Here is a 16,813-nt window from a genome sequence, read left to right as displayed (position 1 = left end):
AAAATGCACTTCAAAAGTTAGAAGCTTTGCTGAACTGCATTTTTAGTCTTTCAGTTTCTTGCTGGGACAGTCATGTAATGTTGAGACGTAATATCCTGACATTACATTTGTTCATCTTATCGGAGTTCATCCTAAAAGAATCCAGTAATGTTATTGCTGCAGAGGGATAATTGCCCTGTAATGTCACCCGGCAACTCCTTGTTTGATCTTAGATGTAGACACTATCTGACACGTATTTGTCATAATCGTCTTGAGTAAATTCTGAATTGTTTTAGTTTTTTTTTCATTTGGACCAAAGTTGACATTTTGACAACTTGACTACTGAACTAAGCACTGACAATTCTTTTAAATATTTATATAATATAAACTAGATCAGTTAACAGAAATCTTAACTGTCATTTTTTGTAAGCAACAAAAACGTACAGAAAAGGTTGCACAGTTGCACAGCTGTGTTTTGGAAGTGTACAGGTGAAACTTCTTTAAAAATGTAAGGAATGTTTCCTTGAATGTCAGTTCCTTGTCCATTCTGATGTCCAGTCTTTTGTTTCTTCATGGTCCATGGTCAAATTTTCTTTCATAGGATAGTTAGACCGTAGAAGCAAAATGCATCTACAGGTCTTCAAGCTAGTGTTTAAAATTTGACTGCAGGAAATGAACAATTAAAATATCAACACCATACATATATTCACTAGAACAAAATGTACTCTCACAAAGTCTTCAGGGTTTCATTGGGTGAATATAGAATTATTATTCTAGTGTCCACACAGGTAGCACAGGCCAGAGATCCAAAGGAAATTAATGGTAGAATTAGATTAATACCCAACTGCCACGTTGTGTTCTAACTGTACATGTGGCTTTACTCTTTACCTAAGACCTCAGAGCATTTTGCAGTTGATCTGAATTCTTGAAGAAAACAGTGGAGAAAGAAATAAGCACAGTGGTATAAACCTGCCAGAAGCTTGAAAACTATGAAATCTTACAACTTCTGAGACAAACCAGGACGTACAACACATTTATTTACACAAAACAGTGTAGGCCTATTAGCGTCATGAGGTTACAGGATGTACCATTAATAGCGAATTTTGTGTTGAAATTTGCAGTGTTCTTAGTTTTCGACCGGTGATTTGTTTTAACAGAAACCTTTATAAGCTCAGTCTTGTGTTTAAATGAAGCAACTATGTCAACCATCTTGCTGGATTCAGTGATAACTGGCAGCAAAAATCACTGCCAGATACTGCGATAGTCTTCAAGTTGGTGATGATGCTTGGGTGGCCGGGCCAGGCTATTGTATTGTTACGCATGTCCTCAAAGTTTATTTCATGCAGAGGTTCAGAGTAAAAGACCTGCCATGTTTTTTGTCCCATCCATACAACCTGCTGATTCCACCAATTACCTCTACCTCCACTAACCAAGTTGTGCTCCTCAGCAAATGGGGATGGTTGTTTCAAAGAACTGAGGAAAAACTTTTACCTTCTTGTTCTTCCTCCCATACTTTATATGATCCATCATGTGTCAATTGTTTGTTTATATTCATAATGTTTGAATAAGCTACCTGCTAGGCAGTTCCATCTGTGTATCAAAGCAAATTTAAATTGAGGCATTCAACACCTAAAGTGTGTAGTGAATCTGTTTTATGTGTTTTTAAGTTGTATGTGTAAAATCCCAAGACAAACTTGTAATGCAATAATCAAAGGTTAGCGTTTCAGGGTTTGAAAATTGACTGGCAATAACATAACACACAATATTATGTGGATACACATCATATGTAGAATCTAAACCTGAATAACACACTCATGTACACATTTGGTGATATATTCAGGTCAAATAATTATCACATGAGAGATTCTGACAGTCTAGTTCAATTTAAATGTTGTGGATGCACTGTGAAGTGATGAAACCTAAATTAATAGATTTCCAGATTGTGACTATGGGAGAGAAGCCCACATTTAATTTAAATCTAAGGTAAAATGCAACTGCAAAAAAAAAAGCGAAAATTTTTGCATACAGCTATGTAGGGTGATCAAAACTTTCATTGTTTTACTTTGCTCAATTGAACATGTTCTGTGTCACTATCATCTGTGTGAGCCCCCACCTTTCTTTATGACTACTTCTATTATGTAAATACCTTTAAATTACTTTCTACTGTTGTCCTTGTTTTGTCAGCATTTGTGAACGGATAAAACGCTCTCACTTTCCCACTTGGTAAGTAAATATGGTTAGAGAAGAACATTACGCATACAGAACACCTCATATGACTTCAGTGAGTTCACTGTACGGAAGCCAAATTTTGTGATTTCCTTAAGAAGTATGGTTTGCCCACCAACATGTTGACAACATTACCTTGGTCTTGGCACATGGCACTGGCTTCCAATGAAGGTCCTTACCAATAAGAGACATCACCGGCACAGTTCATTTCAGAGTCTTTGCTCTTGAGGAGTTACTGAGATATACCTGTAAATTATGGTCCTATTCTTTGTTGTCAGTAAGTATTTACTGAGATGAACTCGACTACAAAGAACAGAGCCTTAAACAAAAGAACATATCAAAATAAATAATTACCATAGTAAAGCTAAAATACTAAAATTTCAGAGCCAAGTGGAAGATACAGACAGAGACCGAAAATCATCTACCTTCAAAAACAGGCTAATATAGCTGATGAAAGCCATTCAAATCCAGATGTCAACTTTTGCAGTTGAGACATTCATGGGGAAAAGGAAAAGCAAAGCCCTGTAGTAAAACTGACTTGTGTTCCATCTTTATACAGTTCACGTGCACACCTATGGGTGCAAATATCACACGGCTCCACAACTGGAGATGGAGCTCACTGCAGCTCAACTGGCAGTGGGGAAACTCAGGCCATAGGTGAGAGAGAGAAAGAGGTTAGCATTGGTTCATGGGGAGGGAATCTCTCTACCCCTGAAAAAGTTGCTGGAGCATACGCCAGGGAAGTGGCATCGCCTAGTGAGAACAAATGCCCCTGTTGGGCATGCTAAATGGAGGGGAAGGAGGCCATGCGCCGTCGGGTTCAGCAGTGCCAGGGGCTCAGAGTAATATCTCATAGGTGGCCAGGCTCTGCCCCGAGGCTCGGTCCTCTGGTCATATGTTATTGGGGCTGTTCCTCAGGTTGTTAAGCTCCAGCTCCAGCTGTCTTATTTTAACGTCCTTCTGGGTGAGTTCCTCCTTCAGCCGCCGCAGCTCCTCCTGCTGTCTGAAGAACATCCGCAGAAGCTGCCAAAGACAAGACAAGGGTCTTGAGGTTTCAGTGTGTTCAGACCTTAAGTAAACCTCTCAAAATCCACACCTCTGCCCCATTAAGTAGTGTAATAGAGCATGCATAAATCATAAGGGTTTACAAACCTCGTTTTCTGTCCTGGGTGGCACGTTTTCCAGCAGGTCAATCCCATTAACCACCACACTCTTCTTTTCTTTTACAGGAGCTTTGAAGACAAGCTGGTTGGGTCTAGTGTAGCCCTCTTTCAGCGACATAAGCACAGGATCTGTGTGCAAAAACATCAGAGGAATGAGCTTCTCACACAGACAAATCAGAAGTAGACAGACGGGATACTGGTCCGTACCTCGGTTGATCCCACTTAACCACTCTTCAGCTGTGATGGCAGGCTCAGTGCCAGCAGTCATGGGATAGATGTCCTCCTGGTATGTCTCTGACTGTGACATCAAAGACACATACAGAATTAGTGTTGTAAACAGCACCTCACAGGGGCTTTTCAGTGCTGAATAGTAAACATTTTAGAGTTGGGTGTTGAAATTGAAATGTTTGTTTAAATGAAATTATTGTATGGCATCTTATGATGGTTTTGTTTTTGTTGGTGGTTTGTTTTTTGGAAGGTAATGAAAATTACTTCTACATAGAATCAACCTAAATGTGTTTCCACAAACAACTTTTTTCTTTTGAACATCAAAAACTGAAAAAGAGCTGAAGAACATCTTTCTGTACTGAGGTATCTTGGTAATGAAGTTAGATGTTATTCCCTAGAGGAATTACTTCTAAAAGATGTATATCATCCCTGAATATCTTATGATCAAAGAGAGAGAACCTTGTCTGCTCTGTGAAGTCTCAAATCTGTCACACATCTCCTCCACTTTAAGAAGCATGAAACAACAGGACTTGCATCTGATGTGAGGTGAACTCAAGAGTGACTCAGTGGTTCAATGAGGTGACAAGCAATTACATACTCCTGCCAAAGGTGAGGGATTCTACAGCCTTGTCAGCGTAATTAATGAGATGGTGACAAGCAAACCTGGGCAGTCCTTGTGTTGTATCTATGTGGTATCAATACCTATCAGAGGCTTAGGCATGAGTTCACCTTAAAATCTCCCAAAGGAGCACTGCTTTTTTCAGCTACTGTCTGGAGCTGTTCACAGTAATAGATTCTATGGGCGGATTGGAAGATTTATTAGCTCATGCTTTTGGGATTGATTGGGGAACTTTTACTGACCCTTCTTGGTACAATCATGGAGATGGGTTCCACCAGTCCCTTCAGGGTCACCAGCTTATAGAACCTGAAGACTTCACAGGCTGCTACATCAAGCCCATGCTTTGGCATGACACCTGCAAATCATACCATGAGAACACGTTTCGGACACGGACTTCATTCATAAGGTCATTATGAAATTGTCTTCGCTAGACGCACTGAGTAATTCACAAGGTTTAGAGAATGCATTTAGTTTTATTACAGAAAGGAAATGGTTCCTGAATTGTCTTCTGAACTGAATCAAGAATAATGCATACTACTATCAAGACCCCATTTACGTCAGTGTAACACTTACCTAGTCCTTTTTGAGGCGCTGGGGATCTAAACTCCATTAGATACATCAAGTATGGCTTCTCTGTGGTGATTTCATAATAACGGATGTTTCCATCTCCCTGTAAATACATGCAAAATATTATGCTTTTAAAAGGCAAAAGTAAATAAACTTACAAATCTATGTTGAATTTGAGAACTTGTTTACCTTTCCAGCCAGGTATAACATGTGTGTGTCTGGGTCATAAAAGGGGAACAAGAGCCCTGACAGGCCATCTATCTCCTCCTCTACCATGGGCATGGACAGGTCCTCCTGAGGAAGACATATGGCCATGTTCAGGGTCATGTTACAGGGAGTGTTGACAGAGGTCATTTCAACACTGTCAACCTCTTGTGATGGATCATGAGCTTCAATGCTCTCTGTGGTGCACATTGACGGTTAACCAAAAGAAAACGGCAGTAGTGAAGACCTCCTAAGAGGGGGGCAGGGGGGTTTGGTGGTGCAGGCTTTGGTTGTGAGGGGTTCTGCTCACCTGATCCCACAATGCAATCTGTCTGGTGTTCCAACGAGACACACCTGTCGTCAGCAGTCGCTTCATGTTGCCCAAGAACACCACCCGGTTTACTCTGTGATTCTTACAGTTAGCCTCCTATCCAAAGAGCAAAAACAAATTAAGTTAATGTAATTTAATTACAATAGCCATATGTCATCATAGAGTCTTCATAGAAAAATGCCTCCTCAAGACTGAGGCTAATATCCATGACAAGGATTAGCCTCCAGGCAAACCTACTATACCCATTATGCAGGGACAAGATCCACTAGGCCCTTATCAAAAAAGCCCAGCATAATGTAATTGAATTTCAGGGATGTTTGTAGAAACATGGGAAGGATTGAAACTATATACAGTTCACAGCTCTGCTGCCAGGGGTTGATTTGCTGCTATGAGGCTAAAGGATTAAGAGAGGACCATTCGAGTAAAACACACGATACAGTATTAATAATGCACAGCATTCCCTAGTGCCTGGGCCCCTGTCACAGACTCGAAAAGTCAACTTTAAAAAGGCCTGACCTATAGGAGAGAACTTTCTGTGAACAAAACAGAATTATTTGTGTCATCAAAGTTCAATGCAGCCCTTTACATCACTGTTTGAGGGTTAACTTTATTTTTAGAGGCTTTGAGGAGATTTGTGAGGGTCATGGCAGCATATACATATGCTATGAGTATTGGTTGCGATATGATATTATTTTTTTTATGCTATTTTTTTTTGGTTTCAGTAGGTGTGAAGTGTGGCTTTGAACCTGGACACATGAACATGGCGAGTCACTTTTCCACTTTTTTGATGATTGAACAGCAACGGGATGCAATACAGTTATGTTATGGTCATTAAGTTTATGTGAAGGTCATCTTTCCTCACTTGTAAGACTCTGCCAGACCGAGGCTCAATCACGCGCAGCTTCTTGTCCTTGCAGCTGGTGGCCAGCAGGCTGCCATCCGTGTTGAAGGACATGCAGAGGATAACGTCCGAGTGGCAGTCAATCATTTTCACCGGCTCCCCGATTTCAAGGTTCCAGATCAAGATCTGAGGCGAGGTATTTAAGAGAGGAGACAGGCATGTTTAGAACTGATCCAGGAAACTAGAATCATAGATTCATCAAACACTGACTTTCTGCCTGGCCTTTGTTTTAGTGTTATCACCTTGTAGTCATAACCAGCGCTGAAAAGGATCCCACTGGTGGTGGGGTGCCACTCTATGAGGCCCACACGCCGGCTGTGTCCGTACAACTCCAGGACGGCCTCCGTCATGTTCCGCCTCAGTCCTCCTTCTGGAATCTCCCATATTCGCACCTGAGGAGCCAATACAGTATCAGGTGCACTGGTGTACTCCGGTACATGAATACTCAATGAATGTCAGCTCCCTGTTTGTAAGCTATATTTATAACTTGCCTTAAAAAGGCCGGCTTTATTTGTGGATTTGTGGAATTCTAAAAACTAAAATATGAAATCTGTTCTGGATTGTCATGCTAGGTTTGAATATGTGAAGCTGGGTCAGTGGGTATGACAGAAAGATGTATGCAAGCATGGACACAAATGCAAAAATATTCTGGGTTGATACACCAGGATTTCAGAGGATTACAGAAGTAAACCAGTGTTGTACCATAGAGCTTATCTCTCATCGATTGAAAACCTGGAGGGCTAAATATACACACACACATGCCTAATATCCATGACTTCAAAAAACAGTTGGCAGAGATCCTGCCACATTTTTTTCAAAAACTCATGAATAATGGATACATTTATAATGTGTATGTTTGTGTATTTCTGTGTCCCCAGTGCAGCTGGTTATGATATACTGTAAGTGCATCAATGTGCAGCGTTCCACTCACAGAAGAGTCCTCTGAGCAGGAAGCTATTATGTTGTCGATGAAGGGATTCCACTTGATATCCAACACGTTGCCTTGGTGACCACAAACCTTTGGATTGTGAGGTTCAATGCGTCCTGACTATATAGGAGGAAGACATATGCAGGTGAATAACTGCAATAGAAACACAGCATGTATTTGCTTTTCAGTCATGTATTGAGGATATATTCTTTTGTATTGTTGTATTTTCAAATAGTACGAAATATGCAATCTGTAAAATATTAGGATTGTTGAACATTATTCTTCACTTCCATTTGCTTAACTTTTTTACTGACTTTAATTAAAATTTAAAAATCCTTGGATGTTTTGTATGGGCTCTTCTGCAGCTTAAACTATGAAGCTTAACAAAAGCGGCCACTGTGTGGTGCTGCAGCATAATGCCTACAGCTCCAGGGTTATGGCTGCAGAATATCGGTCATGATGTCATGAATGTTTGATGTCATTTCAGCCCAGTGACCTCCTTCTTATTTCCTGTGGGACTTGCCTGTAAGGTCGTGTACTTGCTTGCTTGCAAGATGACGTGTGCAACTTGTCTCCACAGAATTTGTAATCTTATGACATACTCTTCAATGTGCCATAAGATACAATTCAGAACATGTAATATTGCAGGTTTAATGATCTTGTGTATTATCACTCTGCAGGGGGTATTTTCTTAAAATAAAATAGATCCATCTACCCTCTGGTCCAACGTTTCAGCTAGACAAAGACAAAACAAATTTCATGATAATTTGTAGGATTTTTCTTAATTAGCACAGTGGTTGCTTGAGGGTGTTCTCATTTTAGGCTATTTCCATTGGCAGTATTAAAATGGTTCCATCCACTCTGATTTCCCGGAAGAGCTCAACGCTCAGTGGGATACAGAATACAATAATGAGATAGGCCTCTCAGATGACATGCTCAAAAGAGGAATAGTATGACACAGGCCAACTTGACAATGTTTTTTACAATGATTCTCTGTGATGGAAGATAGCTAATCATTGATTCAGTAGTAGAGACAAAGGTAAAAAACACGCACACCCATGAGTCATCACTGTTTGATAACTAGTTGTTCTCGGGTGTCAAATGAAACAGAATTTATGACAATAGTCTACATTGTCAAAGATTTTAAAAAGAAAGGACATTTAAACTTTTAATCAACCTACTATACCCATTTAATCAAATTAGATTACTGAGTGCTGTCATTCATTTGGGGCCTCCTGGGGCAAAAAAAAGACACATTTTCAGAAAATTTCACATACACAGAATAACTAAAAAACAAAACATAAAATCATGATTTATGTGGCTGTGAGTGACCGCATAAGAGATCATACGTCTTGGTAAGACTACTAGTTTTAGTAGTGCAGACCCCCCTTACTTGCCAGGGCTGCATGTCAAAAGTACCCTAATTAGAGACCCATGAGCCAAAGACACAGTCCCATAGAGATGCTTTCCTTGGCAAAAGCCCCTTGTTGCACCCACAACAAAACATAAACATAAACACAACGCAACACAAGCACCAAACAGACACCATGCAAAAAGGTCTGTGGTATTGTCTCGAATCCGTGCATAAGCTTCTATATATGAAAGATAATATTTCACAAATGTAAGGAAAAATCATTTTGCAACCAGCTAAAAAAAAAAATAGAGGAATATGGTGGAATCATTAACACCACTCACTGACCAGTACTCGGTCTCTGCAGCATCTATCATGTCATAAAACAGACTCGACAAGTATATGAGAAACACACACCGGCAAACATAGCAAGGCAGAAAACCTGCTGGTATATGACCGGATTCTGCAGCTGCATTTAATAAGCAAGTGCAGCTGATTCAAAAGGCTACTGGACACACAGGATGTGACTATTTAAGTGCTTCAGCAGGAAATCAGTGGGGATTTGGATATTTCCTCTCTGGAAGGGTTGGACAAAAGTTCCCGAAAGGGTTCATAATAAGAATGCAAAAGGTTTGCACACGTATAAGTATGAAAAGCGTCCTCCCTCCCTCTCACTCTATATGCCCTCTCCTCTCTCCACGCTGCCCGCCCCCCTCTACTTTTGCTTCTCCCTTACAAGTTGCACTGTAGCTGATTCTCTGGCCCTGTGGCAGTAGAGGTGCCGTGTGCCTTGGTTCTTGACTCAGATGTGCTGGCCTGAGACCAGCTGTCAGTGCGCTGCAGTCTCAGTCACGCACCACATCCTCACGACTGCGGGTCTGAAGCCTGAGAGTGCCATGCAGAAAGAGCTGTGACGTTAACAGTCAGGCCCTAAGCCAAAGAGCCCTTACCGTGCAATTATCCCGATGACAGTCTAGTGTGAAACTATTTTTGACATCACACATAAAGCAGCATTTTCATGGTTTATACTCAAAGAAGGATAGACAGTAAACACAATGCACTGGAAGGATGCCCAGCAGGCAGCAACATACTGGCAGAAAAACACTGACTTTGCTGAAGCTGATGAGTGCTGAATGGCTATTCTCGTTACATAACAGGACCTGACAAAGGTGCTTTGCTCCAGGTTTCTAGACTGAGAACAGAAAAGATGTATGTCTCACATACATTCTGGTCTCAGCACATTGCTGGAGCTGGTTGCTTATATTTACTGCAAAATGAATGGGGTCATCTCATGAGAAACGCTGGAAGCTGAAGCGCACTTCTGGAAAGCTTTTTTTATGGAGAGCAGCAGTCAAATCACAAGCCCACATTTTCAATGAATGTTCAAGCCTGCAGGTTGAATATCATTGGGCTGGGTTGTCTCTGGAGGTGGTCATCGGTTGCTTGCGTCCAGCCATGCTGTAACAGCTGGACCGGCTTCTGTGTGAGCCATTCTGTCTTGGCAGCTCCCAAAGAGGCGGCCAGCAGTTCCTAATCTGCGTTAGAACGGCACTCGGGCAGGAGGCTGGAAAATCTGTGTCAGTCTCTGCTCATTAACACTAGCGCTCAGAGCTAATAATCAGCCCATCTGGAGTGAGACTCCCTGGTATGTGTGAGTATAAGGTTACCGCCAAAGTGTTGCTACTGACCACCGCCACTCTCCCTGAAGCCTCTGAGACCTTGCAGTGCATTTTCTGAATATTGCAGTTTTTTTTCTATTTTATCCACTAAAACGTGTGGGTTGCTGATTAAGATTTTTTTTCCTGAACTGTGAAAACAGGACCTGGCAGTAGGAGGCAGTCTCTCTCCTCTTCCTCTTCCTCATCAGAGAAGCAGATGGCCCTTCCTCCAGTTTGGAGGATCAGCATTTGCCAATGTGGCATTTGTTCTGCTCCTCTATAGCACAGTCATACCATTTATGAGTATACTCTTTATTGCAGCCACAAACTCTCATTCACACACATGTTCAAACACGGTGTGTTAGTTATCAGAGATGTTATCTATTAATTTTAGGGATGAACTAAGATTGTGTATGAGAAAAGGATTATATTTAATTCTCAAGACTGTGCGTTGTTGAAAATGTCCTTCACACAAGAGAGTCCAGCTGCGCCATTAGGTCAAGGCTGCTCTTAGTTTTTCCAGCAGTTAAACTCAATCTGATGACATCACCATCAATACTATATACCCATCCTGTATCATATCTCTCTTTTTGGCTGCCTGCTAGTAATATATGTGTTTTTTCCAGAGCTCCTATCACGTTGTCAAGCATATAGCAGTTCAGAGTTCAGATGATATTGTTCCCATGTGTCTGTATTACCCAGTGCACATGTAGCCACCAGTGCCCTAAATAAATACCAGATTTATGGTAAGTAAAGTCTAACTCACTGTCACTCAATTTTACTGACAGATTCATTCAAAGGGTACAGCAGGTTGTGTTACAATGGAATATTTTTGTTGCTCAAATGAACCCCTTTTACGTATTAATGGGTATTTAGCAACAAACAGTATATGCACAACGTGACTAAAAAAACTGTTAAAACTGTAAAAGACAAAAACTAGGACTAAGTATTTCTTCATGGAGAAGCTATCCACTCAAGCACAGTGCACCAACTGTGTACTGATGAAGTTCATTTCAACAAAGCAATAAGGTTGCACCAGCACCAATAAGCTAACTTGGCAAACACAAAGAGCAAGGACAGTGTGTAAGAAAACAGCCAACAGAAATGACGTTCCAGTCAAAGGGCCAGGGGAAAAGCACTACCCTTTCAGAGCAAAGGACAATTAGTCCTGCCCAAGCCAAAAAGGAAAAAAAAAACACCAATGGAATGGCTTCAAATAATGCTGACAAAAGTGCCATTGATGGCCAATCTGACATTTAAAATGTGTTGATCATAGCTGAAAAGATGCTCAGCATTCCACGGTTCCACAGGGCAGTGTCTTGTGACGGAGCACATGCCAGGAAAAGGGACACATGATAAAAGGACAGTGGGAATGCCGGGAACGCAGCACTGCGCATCTGGCCCATTTGGTACGCTAAATTAGGGCAGGCTTGAGGGCTCTGCTGTGGCATTGCGTGATCAAGTCTGGCCTGTGATGGTTACGAGGAAAAACACCTCTGGGGCAGCCCAACACACAACAAAATGATCTGATCGCAAAAAGTGATCTGGCTCCATTAAGACGTGGCCACAGAACAGCACTGATTTCTTTGATTTCAGCGAGGACAATACGTTTCAGCTGATACCAGCTGAAGGCCCAACTAAGAGAATTAAAGTCCCAGATTAATTTAAATTGCTCTCTGGTAATAGCTTGCTTTGGCATGCGCTCAGGATAAAAGGCTTTGTAGCCAGCAGAAATTTCAGCTTGGCTGCCATGTCTGCCTTAAAGGGGCAGTGTAGTCCTGGCACAATGTACAGTCAACCACACTTACTTTCTCCTCTTGACTGATTCTGAACGGATGTGTCTGAAAGAAGCTCAGTTTTTGTGTTTTTGCCGCTAGATTTGGGGTTTAGCATGTGTGTTAGCATGTTATGGCATGTTTGTCTGAAGGTGTAAGACATCTGTGCAACCAGTCTCCCGTTCAGTGAGAGAATGTAACTGTGTCAGTGGGACAGAGAAAGTGTTTGCTTTGCCGCCTAACTGTGACCCCTCGCTCGTTAATACTCAAACCAAACCAGTTGCCAGACGTGACCTCTGCAGACAGTAATCCTACAACATACTAAGCCCTTAAGGTAGTCAAAGCGAAAGGTAAATAAATGTTGAGATAAAGGTAAGCTATATGTAATACCGCCCACCACATGTTTACAGAAGGCCTCAAGGCTACAGATTTCCCATTACGAAAGCGGATGCCACGGTGCTGTTATGTTGATCTTGAACTGAGTGGTTCACTTTAGAATTCCTATTCATTATTATCTTAACTCTGGCTGTCTTGCAAACTGGACTCTGGTTGTACAGTGAATGTTTTGGCACAGCTGAGTGGAATGGAATTTTTCAGGGGAAAACAATTCTGCTCTTCCTTTCTTAACAATATTCAGGATTTTACCTCTTTATTTCACAACTTTATGAGGGAAAAAGAGGAGGTCGGGAAAGAGGAGCACGCTGCCTTAATTGATTTTGTCCCTTGTTGTATTTATGGTATTTGTATTATAGTAGCATTGTATTGTATTACTTGTTATTGTTGTATCTTTGTTGTATATTACTGCTGTAAAACATCATATCAGCTGTTTGCCTGTTGACACACCTATATTTACCATTATGATGAGCACCCCCTACCCCCCGATAAGTGTTTTGTGCTTCTCAATATTGTAGTAAGTACTATACTATATATGTAGTACTATATGCAAGAGTCGTTCTGCCTGAAAGAGCTTAATCAGGGATAAAGAGGAGAGGTAAAGACAAGCATGCTGCCTTATAGACATGCAAATATATCTGAATTTGCTCTCTGCTCTCTGAAGCTGAAACAGTGGTTACCTGGGCGACAGGGACGACAATGAATGATCCTCCTCCAGCACTCTCAGTGACAATGGCGAGGAACTTGGCGTTGACGGCGCAGAAGTGGTTGTCATGGACGTTCTTTGTGATGGGAATGCCGTCGAAGCACTGCTCCCGGTTGGCCACTTTGCCGTACACATTTCGAAACTTGGAGCTTCGGTATGTCGGGCGCCATGACATCTGAAAACAAGTGCAAAGAGGAGGAGGAGAATTTAGGAAGAGGGTATTCAGCTCTCTGTCCAGCCATACTCTGTGTGATGCATGGGACACACTTGATCCTGAAGAACATCAAGATCTTCACAAAATAATGGCATCCACAAATATTGGGGTTTCCCAATTTAGAGAAAAACCACATTCAAACAAATGTTAGCACTGAATCCAAAAGAATGTACAAAAGAGTCGGGTGCCCTTACAACAGTACCATAAAAATGAACCCATAAACGTAACAACCTTATTAGGCCTGGTAAAGGATGGAGTATAGAGCACATGTTGAAATGGTTATTTTATGTCATTCAAACACAGTATGTGTGAGTCCATTTGAAGCACTGTGCCATGGAAGCCACATAATGACAGCTTCACATACAGTAACAGCATATGGCACACTATACATTCAGAGTAGATTATTCCATGTAATTTGCCGCCCTCCAAAGCCTATCTGTCATGAAACATATGGCTTGGGGGAAAAAAGAAAAAACTTCAGAGCAAAGGGAAGTGGTTAACTGAATCATAAAACTCACTGAATCACAAACTGCCACATGAATGATGTGGGCTGGTGCGAAAAATAGAAATTGGTGCCAAAGAATGAGACATTGTCACAGTCACGACAAAATGAACCCCGACTCCAAGATTAGAATGTGGAGAGAAAGGTCCCAGGAAATGAGAGGATTTATGACAAAGGTCTATCAGGTCACACACTCATGTGATGACATCAGCAGGGAGCTCAATTCAGCATTGTTCAGCCATCTTCCTGCAGTCAGATGCACACACGCGACTCCAAGCAGCATCAGTCTGCATGAATGTCAGCATACAGCAGTTTTAACATGTAAGTCTCTTGGTGGACAATTGAGTTACATGCCTAGGAGTGGGTGGGCAATCCGTTAGTTTCACTCACTGAGGCGAAGTGGCGTAGCATCAGTCAAAGGACAGCTACTGCAGGTCCAGAGACAGCTGTCACAGCCCTCTAGTTATGATTAGTCTCTCTCCCAGTCCTTGGTTCCAGTCTCTTTTTTACTGTCTCTCACACACACACACACACTCACACTCACACAGGATCTCAGGCAGATGCTGGAATATAATATCCATTCCACACACAGTGCAGGACCAGTCATCAATTCCCCAAAAAGAGCTTGAGAAGAATGACTGTTGTCAAGCCATTGCAGAGAATGAGCACAATGCCTGCTTGTTTAAAATGTAATGCTTAACAGCATAGAGAGAGAGAGAGAGAGAGAGAGAGAGAGAGAGAGAGAGAGAGAGAGAGAGAGAGAGAGAGAGAGAGTTAGCCCAAGGCAATGGAGAGTGCTGGTATTGAGTTTTGCTCACAGTTAGATTTCTTGGAGCTGGGCAGCACATGCAACTCCAAGTGCCCATTGTCAGTATGAAACCTTTTTCTCTCCCTATTTCCACAACACACCACCATCCTCATCTTGACCAACTTAAGACAGCCTGTGTATCAAAACAGAAAATGTATAGCCCCAACATCCAGGCAGCGGATCCATCCAGTCCTTTCATTCTCTGCAGTTGGTGTCTTACCTTCAGGAGTAGTGGAACTCTCCACTGTGTGCTTGGCGGCTCTCAGATTACAGATGCCGGTCTCTTCTGAGTAAAGCTGCCAGTATCCTCTGCCTGTACATCCAGTGTGCTGGCTTGGGCTATGAGCTTGCATCTGTTTCTGTCGTCCCTCAACTCTTCCCCTCCCACCGCTTCCCCCTCCCTCCCAGGCCCGACACAGGCCCAGCCCTGGAGCTGCCGTAGTGGTCTTTCTCTTAAGTACTGTGGTTACTCCACTAGCTCAATCCCTCCCTCTCTCTCTCTCTTTCGCTCCCTCTCTCTCTGTTTCCCTCTCAGGCTACAGCTCCCTGTTGTTGTATGATTTCTGAGACAGCCTTTGAATGCATATTTAAAAAAAGGATGCAAACAACTTGAGATTTGAATAGAGCCTCCTTTCAGTTGCCACATTCACAATTGCTCTTCACAGTTTTCTATTTCCTGCCAGGGATGACCTTTACGTTCTTTCAAAGATGCTACTCAAAATATGTTATGTAAGTACTCTGACATCAGAGAAGAAATTAAAATGGATGTTCAACCTCCAATGTATTGCCCTCACTCCATGGACAAATTAAATATTAAATAATTTAATATCTAAACTAAAGCTTTTGCACAAACCACCAGACTGAGGTAGCAGCAGCTCTAGTCCTTTTGGCTTAACAGCCATCCTCGTATCCACAATCAGTTCTGATTTTCATGGTATTCCTTCCTCTGTCTTGGGTGAAAGAGCTCCTGCCAGAGGGTAGAGGCCTGTTGTGCAAAAAAAAAGGTCAGCTCTGGGCATGCTCGGTATTCCTGGGTGGTGCAAGCGCCTTTTTCTGCTTCGCCTCTCACCTCAGCAGGCTTGAAAGAACCCCCACCCCAGACCAGAGGCCCATGCACCCCACCTTCTCCTGCCACCAACGAAGCGAAGAGCATCCAAATGAATAATAAGTGAAGCCCTGTATATCATTACTATGCACAGTTGTTTTCAAAAGTAAATGCCAAACCTTCACCCCTAGCTGTATTGAGATCCACAAATAGACTCCATTTTCACAACTGCATTTTCAGCAAAAGAACAAAATGCAGGTGAGTGGGACTCATTTCACATGATATTTCTAATCAGGTCAGGACTGCCTGTTATGAGTCTTTAGTCTTTAGACAGACTCTTCTACATCTGTCTACACTGGGTGGCTGGCCACTGCCTAATCTGTGATCAGCAGGAAGACTTGTATGTTAATTGAATTGCTCTGCCATGGTGGCACAAACAGTGCTGTGTGCCAGAGCAGGGTGCTGTTAGGTACGGGCACTGATACTGGTCTTTGGTCATCTCCAAATGAATGGCTCTTTTATAGTTCCGATGTATGAATGTTATTCAACAATGATTGTTGTGATTTTCTCTCTGAGAAACAAAATGTTCTATGCCCTATGAAAGAAAAGAAAATCTAATTTCCAAGAAAGACTTACAAGCTTGTGATGACATATAGATGGATGACTGTATGATGAGCGCCTCTGTAAAGACCTTTTATTTACATGAATGGCTGAGATAGTAGTAGCTATGGCGTTGAAATGTAGTAGGATGTATCCCTGTAGTCCTCTCGCCCATAGAGAAGAGAGACAGGAACTGGAAGAAGACACGGTGTGTTTGCTCAGTGTGTGCTTTGGAGGTTATCCCACGCCTCAGGCCATGATACTATGTTAGGAGGAGAGGTGAAGCTGCACGGAGGATTCCAGCATCTCTCTCTGTCTGGCATGTGTTCACCTCGCTCCTCTCCTCTTTGTTTGTACAGGATGGGAATAGGCTTCCCAGAGCTCCGAGGGAGAGGTTGCAACTGAGAGGCTAGTGTAGGGCAATTGACCCCTGCAGGTCCTGCATTGTTGTTTTTTTAGGCTTTGTAATGATGAGTATGTGTTCAAGTGTGCATGTGTGGGTTTGTGTGTGTGTTATTGTGTGTGTGTGTGTGTGTGTGTGTGTTATTGTGTGTGTGTGTGTGTGTGTGTGTATGTGTGTCTGTGTGGGTGTGTGTTATTGTGTGTGTGTGTGTG

General features: G+C 42.2%; 1 protein-coding gene across 2 annotated transcripts in view; it reads right to left on the bottom strand.

Annotated features, from left to right (window-relative positions):
* Nucleotides 1–716: 716 nt before the first annotated feature.
* coro2ba (coronin, actin binding protein, 2Ba) overlaps nucleotides 717–16,813 on the bottom strand; it is a 31,913-nt gene continuing 15,816 nt past the window's right edge. Inside the window, exons 1-12 of one of the 2 annotated variants that reach the window (XM_031569359.2) lie at nucleotides 14,774–14,920; nucleotides 13,004–13,204; nucleotides 7,150–7,266; nucleotides 6,461–6,610; nucleotides 6,180–6,344; nucleotides 5,297–5,413; nucleotides 4,972–5,076; nucleotides 4,789–4,885; nucleotides 4,458–4,570; nucleotides 3,576–3,666; nucleotides 3,358–3,497; nucleotides 717–3,228 (exon numbers count right to left, since the gene is read on the bottom strand). In XM_031569359.2, coding sequence (XP_031425219.1) covers nucleotides 3,097–3,228; nucleotides 3,358–3,497; nucleotides 3,576–3,666; nucleotides 4,458–4,570; nucleotides 4,789–4,885; nucleotides 4,972–5,076; nucleotides 5,297–5,413; nucleotides 6,180–6,344; nucleotides 6,461–6,610; nucleotides 7,150–7,266; nucleotides 13,004–13,204 — 1,428 coding nt within the window. In that variant the 5' untranslated portion in view covers nucleotides 14,774–14,920 and the 3' untranslated portion in view covers nucleotides 717–3,096. Of the gene's footprint in view, nucleotides 3,229–3,357; nucleotides 3,498–3,575; nucleotides 3,667–4,457; nucleotides 4,571–4,788; nucleotides 4,886–4,971; nucleotides 5,077–5,296; nucleotides 5,414–6,179; nucleotides 6,345–6,460; nucleotides 6,611–7,149; nucleotides 7,267–13,003; nucleotides 13,205–14,773; nucleotides 14,921–16,813 lie in introns of those variants that run through there. The other variant, XM_012834738.2, reaches the window with a different exon arrangement.

This window comes from Clupea harengus, chromosome 6, assembly GCF_900700415.2.
Source record: "Clupea harengus chromosome 6, Ch_v2.0.2, whole genome shotgun sequence".
In the NCBI taxonomy this organism is placed as follows: Eukaryota; Metazoa; Chordata; class Actinopteri; order Clupeiformes; family Clupeidae; genus Clupea; species Clupea harengus.
The sequence above is the reverse complement of the archived record's forward strand: the minus strand, read 5'-3'. Positions and strand labels throughout refer to the sequence as shown.